General features: G+C 42.6%; 4 protein-coding genes and 1 non-coding gene across 7 annotated transcripts; 1 reads left to right on the top strand and 4 right to left on the bottom strand.

Moving 5' to 3' along the window:
* The first annotated feature begins 154 nt into the window (after positions 1 to 154).
* BNAA01G06470D (protein HEAT-INDUCED TAS1 TARGET 1) lies at positions 155 to 1,897 on the top strand. Its single transcript, XM_048780878.1, has 4 exons — positions 155 to 258; positions 705 to 772; positions 905 to 1,386; positions 1,469 to 1,897. Exons 2-4 carry the CDS (start codon positions 715 to 717, stop codon positions 1,718 to 1,720), a joined length of 792 nt encoding a protein of 263 aa, XP_048636835.1. The 5' UTR covers positions 155 to 258; positions 705 to 714; the 3' UTR covers positions 1,721 to 1,897.
* Positions 1,898 to 2,212: 315 nt separating this feature from the next.
* LOC106355748 (eukaryotic translation initiation factor-like) lies at positions 2,213 to 5,974 on the bottom strand. 2 transcript variants are annotated; one of them, XM_048780837.1, is made up of 10 exons: positions 5,839 to 5,974; positions 5,563 to 5,733; positions 5,160 to 5,231; positions 4,952 to 5,047; positions 4,704 to 4,847; positions 4,509 to 4,606; positions 4,332 to 4,419; positions 3,902 to 4,252; positions 3,556 to 3,798; positions 2,213 to 3,471 (listed from the first exon to the last, which is right to left on the bottom strand). In XM_048780837.1, the coding sequence occupies exons 2-10, from the start codon at positions 5,683 to 5,685 to the stop codon at positions 2,476 to 2,478; spliced, it is 2,211 nt and encodes a 736-aa protein (XP_048636794.1). In that variant the 5' UTR covers positions 5,686 to 5,733; positions 5,839 to 5,974; the 3' UTR covers positions 2,213 to 2,475. The 2 variants fall into 2 exon arrangements, with proteins under 2 accessions (XP_048636794.1, XP_048636799.1); XM_048780842.1 differs by having other exon boundaries at positions 4,952 to 5,050; positions 5,181 to 5,231.
* On the bottom strand, positions 5,320 to 5,423 carry LOC125579389. Its single transcript, XR_007317407.1, has one exon. It is a non-coding gene; the product is annotated as a small nucleolar RNA snoR103 (small nucleolar RNA).
* Positions 5,975 to 6,440: 466 nt separating the features above from the next.
* LOC106394072 (pentatricopeptide repeat-containing protein At4g30700-like) lies at positions 6,441 to 8,972 on the bottom strand. Of its 2 annotated transcripts, XM_048780836.1 has the most exons (2): positions 7,055 to 8,972; positions 6,441 to 7,021 (listed from the first exon to the last, which is right to left on the bottom strand). In XM_048780836.1, exons 1-2 carry the CDS (start codon positions 8,958 to 8,960, stop codon positions 6,543 to 6,545), a joined length of 2,385 nt encoding a protein of 794 aa, XP_048636793.1. In that variant the 5' UTR covers positions 8,961 to 8,972; the 3' UTR covers positions 6,441 to 6,542. The 2 variants fall into 2 exon arrangements, with proteins under 2 accessions (XP_048636793.1, XP_048636790.1); XM_048780833.1 differs by having other exon boundaries at positions 6,441 to 8,972.
* Positions 8,973 to 9,084: 112 nt separating this feature from the next.
* On the bottom strand, positions 9,085 to 12,921 carry LOC106394156 (AUGMIN subunit 8-like). The gene is made up of 7 exons (XM_048780848.1): positions 12,669 to 12,921; positions 10,282 to 11,707; positions 10,092 to 10,211; positions 9,891 to 10,007; positions 9,730 to 9,819; positions 9,543 to 9,650; positions 9,085 to 9,458 (listed from the first exon to the last, which is right to left on the bottom strand). The coding sequence occupies exons 2-7, from the start codon at positions 11,638 to 11,640 to the stop codon at positions 9,345 to 9,347; spliced, it is 1,908 nt and encodes a 635-aa protein (XP_048636805.1). The 5' UTR covers positions 11,641 to 11,707; positions 12,669 to 12,921; the 3' UTR covers positions 9,085 to 9,344.
* Positions 12,922 to 12,997: the final 76 nt, after the last annotated feature.

Genomic DNA, 12,997 nt, shown 5'->3' with positions numbered 1-12,997 from the left:
TTAGTACTTATAATGCATCGCCCACTTGGCAGTCTTCGGTTGATTTTAGAAAGTAAGGATCAAAGACAAGATTTGGCCGCATCTAAACGGCAGCGTATTAAAGAAGCTCCCTAATTCGTCGTCGTTTTGAGAGTGATAAGAGGTGAAGTGGAGGTTTCTAGAACTTTCTATAAATTGTTACGCCAAGTGCAATTTTGTAGCTGTCATTACCTTCTCACTCAACCCCGCCGCTTGTTGTCTCTCTCTTTCACGTCTCCGGTAACTTACGTTCTCAATGTGTTTCTCTTCTTGATCTGTTAAGCTTGCTTTGTTTTGTTCAAGGATTATGCTTTGTGACTTGTTTAGAACAAAAGGATGAACCTTTAGTTACGTATTAGGGTTTTAACTTGAAATGAATGATGCTGCTTAATCCTTCTTTAGTTTGGTTTAAATAAGCTGTTGTGTTATTCTCTGACTTCTCGCTCGATCGATTAGGGTTTTGTTTATGTCCGAACTTGAAACAATGTTAGGTCTTGTTTTGTTGGTCTCTTCTCTTTACTTGTAGGAACCAACAGTCTCCATACTTAAAAAGTTGTCTGCTTTTACTTCCCATCTGAAACGCCTCTTAAGAAAAAGTTATCAACTTTATGAAAAATGGTTCATCTTTATTAGCTTTTACTCTGAGAATGTGTTATTGAACAATTTTTGTCATGCAATTTTTTCAGATCTAAGAAGATGTCTCAACACTGTCACGCAGATTGCCAACGAGCCATGGATGCCCAAGAAGAGCATGGTAAAAAAAAAGTTACTTTCTTTACTGTCATTAATAAAAGAGTGTGATTTGGTTTTTGACTGATACCTTGTTGTTACCCTCGTTTAAAGAAGAAATATTTCAAAAGATTAAAGGTTTGTTTTTGTGTTGCAGATGCAGCTGAAAGAGCCGACATGATCGCAGTTTGTCTGATAAGCAGTGCTCGTATGGTAGCTAACCTGGACAGAGAGTACACTTCCTACTCTGCTCAGTTCTTGGTTGACAATGCTGGTCGCAAAAACGAGCCCGCTCAGGATCCGCCGCCCTCCACGTTCACCATCCAAGACTGCCTTCAGTACTTGGTGGAGATCGCTACTCCCAAGCCTGAATCCAAGCAGAGAGAAGTGGATGAGCGACGCAGCACGCTGATTCTCAAAGAATGCCTCGAGTACGCTTTGAAAGAAGGGTTACCGAAGCTCGAGGACTGGACACATGTGGGATGTGTGCACAAGCCTCCCCCGTTTGTGTCTCTCATTCCTCGTGTGCCCATGAAAGGGGAACTGATTGAGGCTAAGACGTCGGAAGAGGCGTCTAAGTTGCTGAGGAAGCAACCGGTGGGAGCGAGACTTCACGTGTTCAATCCTGAGTTTGAGCTTGTTAGAGATGAGATACAGTGCTAGCTTTCTCTATCTCACTGATTAGTTATATGTATGTTAAAGTTTTCTTATTGTGTGGCAGGGATTTTACGAAGGCCCGTCAGGTCCTGAGTCACGCTACGTTGGGCTAAGAGACGTGATGATAACTGGAAGCGGGACGATGAAGGGGGGTCCGTTTTTGGAGGTGAAGATAGTCTACAAGAAGAAGGTGACATTCCTCAAAGTGTCTTGCACTCGTGTGCTCACCTCACTCCCAAATGACAGCGGCGAGGAGTGTGAGGTGGAGCCAATGGGTCTGCTTGTTGATTTCATCATCCCACGCTTTTCTAAGTAAAGTAAACAAGATCGTGGAATGGTCTTGGTTGAGTAAGTATCTAGAGAACATGTGTCGGTTAATAAGAGTCAAGTATGATGTAAGTTGCTAAGTATCATGAAAACCGTATGCTAGTTGTGGAACTCGTTTGTAGTCCCAAGACTTTTATCTATGTGTAATGAAGTTATGTCTACTAAACTAATCGGAGAGATACAATAGAACATGCCGTTTTGTATGCAATAATTTACTAATTTAGAAGCATGATTTACTAATTTAGATTCTGGCTGGTTCGGCTTAAAATGCTCCAAAGTCTACGTTTAAGGAGAGGTCAAACCAATGTTTGCAATGGCATCTAGAGATTCGTGAGAATCACCCTCTACTTCGTGCACACAACCAAAAAAAAAACTGGAAATCGAAAGCTTTTTCAACATACATTTTGTCAGGTTCATGAGAGTGTAATATCGATGGTCTGTGTATTAGCTTTCATTTTCTATTAGTTTAAATGACATGCTCTATTAAAAATAAAATTTCATTCCACAAATGTTAAAACACTACCATTAAACAATAGTATCAACGTCTTGCGCATCTTGAACTAATCAAAACCAAGATGTAGCACCAAAGAGAACATACACAAATAAAGAAAAACAAAACCATGTAACAAGATTGAAACTAATCTCGATGACTAGTATTGGTATTAACTCAACAAGTTTTTCAGAAAAGGTTTTGAGGAAAGATCTCACCTGTTTTTCCAGCGAGTTTGGGGTCTTAAACTTGATCTACACCAAACTACGGCACGCCTCGACATCAGCTGCATGCGTAGCCAACAGAGAGTCGCTTACACTCTTGATCACAGCATCCAATACTGCTTTCTTGAACCACTCATCCTCCATTTTCATTAGAATGTCCTTCACCACCTCGAAACCAGACGCACTGGCCATAACCAAACTCCCAAGGATCTCCCCAAAGTTGTTTGGCGCCTTTGGCAGATCGATTCCAATGTCATCAAGCATAGACCCGTAAAGCAGACAACCACTCCCTATGTCTTTAGGAGTTAGAACGTTCTTGGAGACCAAATGTGCCAAGAGATTCGCAACTGGAGCAACGCAAGGTGGGTTTTTCTCCAACCCGAGGGAGATAGCTTCCTTGACGAGCTCGGGATGGTAAGATGGGGATTTCAGTTCCTCTACGCATTGCAATGCCTCATCCAACAGACGGACGTTGAAGTATTCTTCCAAAAGCGACTTGGTTTTTCTGCTTAGAACTTCTGAGTTCAAGCTAGTAGCAGCCATAGGAGGAACCGCCACCTGTGGCTGTGGCTTCTCAACAGCTGGTTTGCTCGGAGCAATAACAGCTTTAGCCGGTTCGGCACTGTTGCCTTGCAATAGGGCACTTGGTTTACCATTCAAGATACCACCGCTTCCCTGAGGTAGGAGCCTTGAATTAACCGACAGCGACTTGTTGATGATAGCAGGAGACTGAACACGCCCTGCTGGCTGCGGATTCTGCCTGTTCCCTCTGGGCATGGAGCGGGACCGTGCCATCTCCCAGCCGTCGTCATCCGTTACAGGCATCCCCGGCATCTTCCTAGCCCCTGGCATACCAGGCATCATTCCTCCAGTACCCGAACGTCCAAGGAAGTTTCCAGAGCCAAGAATATCAGCATCCGCACCACCACGGTTGTTGTTGTTCCTCATGTTCGCCATTGCACCAGGGCGCAACCCAAGAGTCTTTTCTGCCTCGGAATGAATCTCAGTGATTTTCTTGGCTTTCATCTGCCATTTTACAAAGCAAGAACAAAACATAAGCAAACATAGATAAATCTCTTAGAAATAGAAACGGGCTCTGTAAATTCCTACCTCCTCACGCCTTGGTACCCACTTGTTAGCTCGCAGATCAACAACATTACGGACCATAAATCTCAAGCGTGGCTCTAACATCGGGTGCACTGCTAGTTCCTTCAAACGGGTGAAGTACATGTCGTTTATGCTTCGTGATCTTGGGCTCTCATCGAGTTGTTTTCCAATGGTGATGAAAACTTGACAAAGAGCCTCAACATCTTCCTCTGCTGGGCAATCTTTATCGTCGGATCCTAAAAGCTCCTGCGACCAGACACAAACTTACCATGAGCTCTACAGAAAAAAGTATTACATGAAACTAACTTTTAGCGGTACAAAAGCAGAGCGTGAGTAGTTATAATAATACCTGGACGATGTGATGAACGATCTTCTCAGGCACCATCTTCTGCTTCAGAAGTTCACCAATTAAACGGATGTTTCCTAATGTCCTGAGCTTGGCCATCCTTTCCTTGTCCTTGCGCTCCATTTCTTGCGATGGATCAGTCATCAGTCTGACTTCTTCCTTCAACTTGTCAGCGCCTTCAAATTGTTCTTGGCAATTATTCAAAAGCACTCTTTTGAATGTTATTTCTTTTCCTCCGGCTTCCTCTGATGGGAACGAAGGCAGCTTTCCGTTGATATCAAAACACAAAAGAGCATACATCTGGCAAAATGTGGGCTCTAGTACGGCCTTCTCAAAAATCAGCTGGATCACTCCCTGAAATTTAAGAATAAAACCAAATCATGCCATGAAGAGATCACTACAAACAAGCTAATGCAGACAGAACTGGAGATACCTTTAGAATATCCGCAGATGTGATGCCAGAGTCAATTAGTTGACCCTTAAGAAGATCATACTTCTCAGGAGTCATCTTGTTCAGAATACTGCAGAGAAGCAGAACTATAAGACTCAATCAACTATATAAAGCAAATAACCCCAACACACAAAGATAAAGTAATGAAGAATGCAATACCCTTTCACGGTCTTGAGAACTTGATCCTTTTCTGAAAGAGTTCCTCTTTTAGCTGACCATGGGACCTCTGCTTTCACAAGGGCAGGAGGAGGGCCAGACTGTTTCAGCAAGTTATGACGTTAGTTACAAGCAATAACCACCTAAAAGCAACCCAAGTTATTGTCAAAAAATAAAATGTCAGAAGTCAACACTCACCCCTTGGATTGATCCAGAATACGCATCTCTAGATTCGCGTTGGTCCTCCCTTGACCTGTCTTTACTCGGGGAAGGAATTGGTGCACGAGTATGCCAATCACGGTTATCAGTCTCCGAGTAACGGTTTTGAACTTGAGCTGCAGGCTGAAAAGAGTAAACAAGAAAGGGAATTAAAAAAAATTAATCTGAAACAATTGACATAATCAAGAAAACTCGCAAAGCATTCAACAAAGCAGTAAGACAGTCACCTTGTTTTCCGAACGGCCCCAGCTCTGCTCTTCGCCAAAAAGATCAGATGCAATATCCTTACCGAGCTTCAGAACTTCATCAGAGACTTGGCTACCCTGCAGAACCAAAATGATGAATAACTAAGCGAATATTTAAACCAGAGCAATACAATTTATTTGAACAAACACAAAAAAAAAAAGAAAACAAAAGAAAGGGACGCATGTCTACCTCTTTAAGCTGAAGAAGCTGTTCGCGAGTGAACCGCACAATCTCATGACCCTCAAATCTCGAGTCTCCTCTCTACAAAACAAAAAAAAATCCATTAAAACGTCAACTTCAGAATTAAAAACATGGCTAGACTCAACACGCATGTGTTCTCAAATCAATAACATGTACGTAGGGTCCTTTATGAGCATCAAAGAACTTAAAAGAGTGCCCACCTAAAAAGTAATCAATCTCTGTCCATATTTACAGCAAGGCCGCATTGCTTAAGCGCCCCACCAAGAATTAGGACATTGCATTGTTGTGTCTCAGATTCCAAAACTCAGATTCAATCCAAAACGAGAGAAATAAAAAACGGAATCGAATTTACAGCTAAAAGTTCTAGAAGAAGAGCAAACGAATGAACAACCTTAACGGCAAAAGAAGGAGCGTCTTCGGCATTGGTAAGATCAGAGGAGGAAGAGGAAGACAAGGCAGAGCGTGGGGCGAAGATGCTTCCTCCACGACCTCCTCCTGGCCTCAAGCTCAACATCACTCTCGGAATCTTTCGCGGTAAAAGCTAGGATGGTTGTTAGTAGGGCTGCACAATAGACGCAAACGATCAATGGCGGAGGCTACGTAACCAGAGGAGTGAGATGAGAAAGGAGTATTTGAAATGAAAGAGACAAAATTGAAGAAGCGTTACCTGAGAGAGAGAGAGGGAGAGAGTTTGTGTGAGAAAGAATGAAGGAACGAACGCGGCGGAGAAGCGTATTGATGCTTCTTTTTATTTTCGTTATCAGCTTCTCCCCCTCAGGCGTTTTTAGGGTTTGGGCCTTTTATTTATTGGGCCTGATAGTACTCATACGGTCCATTGTTTTAAATACGTAATTTAATTATAAGATATTTCCAGACTGAAATTGGAGAGGTCTGTGTATTGTGTACTCTAACCTCTTTAGTCTTTTCTAATTGAAATTGGATTGGCATCTGCATTGCTCTTGTTACTTGAGTCGCTGAAACTTGTCAACATCTAAAGCTTGCGACTGAGGAAAGTAAATACTTCAGAGACAGAAACTTGTTTTATTGTCTTGGTACCAAACAAGGAAGTTCTTCGGAAAGCTCAAGAACCACTCCCTAAAAAAGAAGAAAAAGTCAGCTGATGATGAAGTTTCAGCGACGGGACTGCAACTTAAGGATACATGATGCACAATTGTCTGAAGATATATTATCTGGTAATAACAGTGAGTTTGATAAGTTTCGGTATAGTTCCTTTTATTTCCATGTATGTGAAACCATAGAAGTAGATTATTTGAATAACAAGAAACCAAGACTTAAAGAATAATCACTTATGAGTGATGTAATGTTACATTATGAGTACAAGATGACTTGTCTTGCGGCCAAAACAAGTCACTACCAATAATCTCCGCAAGAACAAGCACCATCTTTGAAATGGTGGAAGCGGTTGGCGTCTCTTACAACTATCACTCTCTCTGTGATCTTCGAGATGAGTTTGGTTACGGCATGACAGTCTAAACAGACCCTGAGATTCTTTATGATCCGAATTTCAGTTCCTGGTTCGGTGACAATGAGTCCAAAGGCAATGGCTAGCCTCTCACTATGAAATTTCACCATCAGCTCCCTTTCTTCCTCCTCCACGTCGTGCAAGGCCAATTCAGTCTCCGGTTGATACCCAGCTTCCCTCATCTTCCCTTCGAGCTCCTCTAGCTTCTCATATATTGCTTTTACCTGTGGATGTGACTGATCACCCGAGGTAAACACATGAGGCGTCTCACCAATTTCTATCAAGGTATAACCAGGAGCCTTGGCTAGTTTCCTCTTCTTTGCTTCTTGTCCGACCGTAGCAGCCTGTGGATAGTTTCTATCAGCCGAGTGAATATTTGACAGCAAAACATGGTATCCAACATCGTCTGGATCCAGCTCAAAGAGCTTCTCGGAGACGGTACGTGCAAGGTTTGTGTCTTTGTGAATCCTACAAGCTCCAAGCAGTGTCTGCCACACGGAAGGATCCGGCTCAACTGGCATTGCCTCTATGAACTGCAACGCTCTCTGCAAATGTCCTGCTCGGCCAAGAATATCAACCATGCAAGCGTAATGCTTCACCGTTGGTTCAAAACCATACCGGTGGATCATGGAACTGAAAATCTCATCACCTTCCTTGACCAGGCCAGCATGACTACAAGCGTAGAGAACACAGAGGAAAGTGACTGGCGACGGTGCAACGCTGGAGTTCAACATCTCAGTGAAGATATTCAGAGCTTCATGTCCATGTCCATGGAGCCCATAACCGGAGATCATTGTGTTCCATGTAACTTCATTCTTCTTCGGCATCAAGTCAAACAACCGGCGTGCTTCTTCAATGCTTCCGCACTTTGCATACATACCAATCAAAGCAGTAGACACATATATGCTAGACTCAAAATCGCTACCCCTTACTAAACCATGCACCCATTTCCCCAAGCTCAACGTTCCTAACTGCGCACAAGCCGATAGAATACAAGTTATCGTGATCGGGTTCGGACGAAACTCAGACTTCTGCATTTCTCTGAACAGAGATATCGCGTCCTCTGTCAACCCGTTTTGTGTATAACCCGAGATCATTGCGTTCCAAGACGCCAAGCTTTTGTGCGTACACTCATCAAAAGCCTTCCGTGCTGATTCCATCTCGTCCATTTTACTGTAAACCGTTGTTAACGCGGTTGGGACAGATTCATGAGACAAGAAACCTGATTTCAAGCTGTAACCGTGAATGGCATATACAAGCATAAGATGACCACCAGAGACAGGGATCAAACTCACCAGCGTGCTTGAGTTCAACCTTTCCCCCGACAACACCAGCTTTCTAAACAGCCTTAACGAGAGCTCAGTCTCGCCGTTAGAAGCATACCCGTGAATCATCGCATTGTAAGCCACCACATCCGGTGCACAAAACTCTCGAAACAGAGCATCCAAAGCTTCAACCTTTCCACATTTCGAGTACAACGAGATGAAACCCGTGAGAACAAAATCGTGGGAATAACACCCTGTCTTCATCGCGAGACTATGGATTAGCATCCCAACCCTCAGCTCCTGCAACTCCGCAACAGCAGGGAGTATATTCAACACAGTCGTCGAGTCCCAACGAGTACAGCTCTCGTTAATCAAATCCCTAAAAACCATAACAGACTCCTCATACATCTCGTTCTCTCTGTATCCACATAACACAGTATTCCACAAAACCACGTCTCTCTCAGACATTCCGTCGAACACCTTGCGAGCATCAACCACCCGCGAAAACTTGAAGTACATCTTGACGATATTCGACCCGACGTGTAGTTCCGAGTCAAACCCATCAACGACTGCTTGACCATGAACAGAACGGCCAGCTCTCTCGTCATGAATACTCGAAGCGGCGGAGATAGCGTAGGTGTAAGTGGAGCTGTTGGGTTTGAGGTCAGTGTGTTTCCTCAAGTGGGAGAACAGTGAGAGAGAAGAGTGAGGCGATCCGTTCTTGGAGAAGCCGAGCATGAGGACGTTGAAGAGGAAGACGTCGGGTTTATGGAAGGAGAGGACGAGGCTGCGTGCGTAGGGGATGGCGCCGAGGTCGGAGAGACGTTGGGTGAGTTTTGTGAGTAGTTGGATGTCGTTTTGGTGGCCATGGAGAATGATCTGAGCGTGGGTTTGGGCGAGGTGAGAGAGTGAAGTTGATGTTTTGAAGAGATCGAAGAAGCTGTTCTTGTTGTTGTTTATCACTGCAACGGTTGTCTCGGCGGTGGCGGCTGTTACTGTCCGTAGTAACATTTGCGTTTGAGTGAAAAGGAAACGACTCATTTTGCGTTTCTTACATTTTTATTTATTTAAACGTTTTGCATCAAACGATTACATGATGCGATTAGTTATGATTTATGAACAATCCTAAAGTTAGTTTTTGTTATGAATCGTTTAAAGTTTAAAGTTTAAACTAATCGACTCTATATAAATAAAACGCCTCAAAGAAACCTTACATCAGAGTTTACAATTAAATTGGTTTTTTCCTCTTCCTACGACTTTCGAACTCTCGATCTTTCACTTCCTTCTTTCCCTATGCTAATGTTTCATACACAAAAAAAAAAAAACAAGGAAAGATCAAAAAGAAAAATGTGAGGGCATCAAAGAGCAATTTACAGGTGATGATTAGTCATCAGTGTTGAGGGAGTGGAACTGTAAGTGTGTTATTTATGGCCATGGAAACTTGCTTTGTGGCAACACTGGAGGAGTCTCCTCCTCTGCATCTTCTTCTCCTTCTCTCCTAGTTTGTATCAGATGAGTCCTTAGGCTACACTCTTTTATCTGTTCCATGCCACCAAAACTCGGTTTCAGTTCATTTTTTTTCAAAATTCATTCTACACTAAACTACTGGATTGTTTTTGTTACCTGCATGATGCCAGTGGAGGCCAGAAGATCTTCGCATTTTCCTTGCATAGAACTCTCTTTTGCAACTACTACAGCGAGTTCTGAGACCATTTTGTTCATCTCCTCCACCTGTAACAATTATAAAGAGCAGTGAGAGTTATGAAGAGGATAAACATTGGACAGTAGATTTACTAAAAAGGTCTCTCACCTTGGAGAGTAAAGACCAAATGGACGATCCCATAGCCTGCATTACATCGAGTGCCGAGGACATAGCTGCTTTCAAAGACTCTACGTCCGCCTGTAGGAAGAGAAGTTATAAAATGATAACTATATTCTTGATCTTTCTGAAGGAATAGTAACAATGCATACCTTTGTTCCTCCAGTAGCTGGAAGGCGGAGAGTATTTGCTTCTAAATCTGCTATGGCTCCAACTAGAGAACTAACATGCTCTCTTTCAAGTGTGGCCCATTCTTCAAGGCTCACCATCTACGCACATACTTATACATCAGCATGGTTTAATCTGATGTATACAAAGCCAGTATACAACACAGAGAAAGAGGGAAAACGTACTTGATCGTTTAATAGTGAGTTGAGTTTGATCTCTAGCTTCAGCTGTTGTAGGCCAATCCTTTGGCTGGTCACATCATCTTGTAGTTCTGATATCGCATGCCACACATTAAATAGTGTTTCCTGAAATATCAAAACTTGAATTTTCAGAGATCAATCAGTTGTGGAACCGTTAGAGAGTAGTATTATCTACCTCGGAAGTTAAACGTTGAATGTACATGGCAGCTTCAGCACGCGCAAGTACAAACCGCCACTGTAAATACCTATTGTGGAGCAGACGCAGTTGATGAACGTCTTCGATGTAGTTTGCCTTTTTGCCTTTCTTCACATCCGTGATGAAGCTGAGAACCGAAGTTGCGGTGGTACTGATTGATTGTGTAGAATCGCTGCTTTGTCTTATCCGGGAAGGACTTACCCCTCTTGAAGGTGGAGTTGATGGTCTCGCAAAAGAAGAAGAGCTTGTCACACGCGAAGGACTCAACCCTCTAGCAGGACTTACACCTCGTGCAGGACTCAACCCTCTTGCAGGGCTTAGTCCTCTTGAAGGACTCACTCCTCTCGAAGTACTCATGCCTCGGGAGAGAGACGACGAAAAAGAAGTTCTACTTGGTGAAGCAGGGCGAGATAATGGATGCAGCTTGGCTACAGCCGTTGCTAAGGACGCTCTATCTAACGAACTTGCAGACAAAAGTCTTTGAGCTCCTGAACTTCGCCCTATGTTATTATCTTCCGACTTCGTTGGAGACAGTACATCACCGTTTGTAGAAGTTTTATGCAAAGGTTTCGAGCCGTTGGACAAAGGCAGTGACATTCTCCTAGGAGACGGTCTCATTCCAGGTCCTGAAGTAGACAGACCCCTTGAAGCCTTGTCTCCAAGATCCAAACTTCTGTTTAGTGAGTTCCTTCCACCGATTCTACTAGGCCACCGGTGCTGTTCTATTAACCTACTGTGCTGACCATCCACAGGTTTCGAATTCTCTGAACGATCAGATGCATTGTTCTTCCCTTTCAACGGACTTACTTTCCTCTCCGGCGTAGGTTTCCTTGACACAGATACCGTTTCAGCCTTCTGCTTCTGAGCTATATTAGAAGAAGGTCTCAACGTTCGGTCAGATGAAGAGCTACTAACCGGTCTCTCCTTCTTACCAACAGGGACTGAGACAGAAGAATCCGACTGAAACGAAGCGCTGAGGCTTCTCATAGTAGAAGGCCATAAGCTCTCAGGCAAACGACCTGTGGATAACCGCCTAGATGAAGCTGGTAAGTCTATAGACACGTTAGGCGTGGATGGACTAGTGGGAGATGGAGGTGTTGAAGGACGACGCTTCCTCTCAGCGGAAACAGCTCTTTTGGCGGATACGGATTGAGAGGTGGAAGAAACAGTAGGCCTTGTGAGGCTTGGGGAAGGGCATCGAGTGGTTCTGGTTGGTGTAGGTGATCTGTATCTTGAACTGACCTCTGTTGCTGTTCGAGGACGGCGAGTGGCAGTGGACGCATTGTTCTTATCTGATGGAACAAGTCTCCGTCTTGTAGTATCTGTTGCTACATCCATTCAAAGCTTTAATGAAACAAACTTGCATTGATTGGATTCAGGAGCTCATGCCTCTAGTTTCTTTATACTGCAAGAAAGTCAAAACACATGAGGAAAAAGTAAGATACCTCGCAGATAGACAGTGCAAGAAAGATATATATTTTTAAAAAAGAACAGTAAACAAGAGAGAAAGGTGGGTTTAGTTCTAACTAGTTAGTTGCAGTTTAACAATATCAAGAAAATATTTTTTAATGGAAGATTTTCTGAAAGAAGAATCTGCTGCAGTGTCCTTATCACAGAAGTGCCATTATCAGACTGGCTGGAAAAAAAAATTAAGGGGACCAATCTTCTTCTTCGTCTTTCCAATAAAGAGAGAAGAAAAAGAACAAAAGAAACTTACTGAAACTAAGCAGCTTGAGAGATTTTAATAATCTGTGTGACAATATTTGACAATAAGAAACTTATATAACAACAAACACATAAGGACATTTTGCAGATTATGATGTTTCTCCAGTTAGGGGACCACGTTTGTGTAAGAACCAGGGATTGTATGATGAAATGCAGTAAGAGTGATGATTCGTGGTGTTTGAAAACATTGACCAATTTGAGAAAGTGAAGGAAACTCACAAAAGAAAACAAGAAAACACTATTATTATTCAGTGTTTAAGACGAAAAATCCAAAAAAAAATAAAAATGGAAGATTTGTCTGTTTACAGACCGACTTGTGTCTCTCATGACACAGACTCTTCGTTAATCAAATTTAGTAATTTTCCTAAGAAACAAACAAAACATTTTTTTCTAAGCAAATTCACGAAAAGCCGAAACAGGAATTACGTGTCTTAAACCAAACATAGATTTGTATCAATAATCAAACCACACAAAAAAAAACATTCTTTGTCCTAACTCATGAAATCTCAGATCGCAAGTAATGAAAATTCATGATTTTTAGGGTTCTTTAGATTTTGGGTAGAATCAAAAATTGGGAATTGATAAACCAAAATGCGAAGATCCAAGGAATCTCGAGCTCGGGAATTAGAAAATTATCTTACCAGGAAAGATACAATCTTCAATGCCTTTCGAGATTCGTAATGAGGAATACAAACGCGATCGGAATCACAAGTCTATTGCCGCCGGCGATGATGAGGAATGCTCGTGAACAATTAAAAAAAACGCCAGAGGTAGAAGAATTTGATCGGGCGATTGAAAGATCAGAGAGAGATAAAGATTAATAGTAAGAGAGAGAGAGAGGGCGTTATTTTCGCGCCACCTAATTTTGATAATTAAAAGAGTTTTCTTCTTCTCTCTTTTGCTCGTAGAGAGGTCAGTAACAAAGGAGACCAAATCATTTAGTTTTTATATTAGTACTAATAAGTAGTCA

Source organism: Brassica napus, chromosome A1 (genome assembly GCF_020379485.1).
Source record: "Brassica napus cultivar Da-Ae chromosome A1, Da-Ae, whole genome shotgun sequence".
Classification (NCBI taxonomy): domain Eukaryota; kingdom Viridiplantae; phylum Streptophyta; class Magnoliopsida; order Brassicales; family Brassicaceae; genus Brassica; species Brassica napus.
This window is presented reverse-complemented; position numbering and strand designations above follow the sequence as displayed.

What these genes read in the sequence shown, in the direction of transcription:
- LOC106394156 (XM_048780848.1), bottom strand. Translation starts at nt 11,640, where the DNA reads ATGGATGTAGCAACAGATACTACAAGACGGAGACTTGTTCCATCAGAT. An exon ending in ACTCACTATTAAACGATCAA is followed by an intron (nt 10,008 to 10,091) that starts GTACGTTTTCCC and finishes GTATGTGCGTAG; the next exon opens with ATGGTGAGCCTTGAAGAATG. An exon ending in TTTGGTCTTTACTCTCCAAG is followed by an intron (nt 9,651 to 9,729) that starts GTGAGAGACCTT and finishes TAATTGTTACAG; the next exon opens with GTGGAGGAGATGAACAAAAT.
- LOC106394072 (XM_048780833.1), bottom strand. Translation starts at nt 8,960, where the DNA reads ATGAGTCGTTTCCTTTTCACTCAAACGCAAATGTTACTACGGACAGTA.
- BNAA01G06470D (XM_048780878.1), top strand. Translation starts at nt 715, where the DNA reads ATGTCTCAACACTGTCACGCAGATTGCCAACGAGCCATGGATGCCCAA. An exon ending in GGATGCCCAAGAAGAGCATG is followed by an intron (nt 773 to 904) that starts GTAAAAAAAAAG and finishes TTTGTGTTGCAG; the next exon opens with ATGCAGCTGAAAGAGCCGAC. An exon ending in TCAATCCTGAGTTTGAGCTT is followed by an intron (nt 1,387 to 1,468) that starts GTTAGAGATGAG and finishes ATTGTGTGGCAG; the next exon opens with GGATTTTACGAAGGCCCGTC.
- LOC106355748 (XM_048780837.1), bottom strand. Translation starts at nt 5,685, where the DNA reads ATGTTGAGCTTGAGGCCAGGAGGAGGTCGTGGAGGAAGCATCTTCGCC. An exon ending in ATTCTGGATCAATCCAAGGG is followed by an intron (nt 4,607 to 4,703) that starts GTGAGTGTTGAC and finishes TTGCTGAAACAG; the next exon opens with TCTGGCCCTCCTCCTGCCCT. An exon ending in GTTCTCAAGACCGTGAAAGG is followed by an intron (nt 4,420 to 4,508) that starts GTATTGCATTCT and finishes GCTTCTCTGCAG; the next exon opens with TATTCTGAACAAGATGACTC.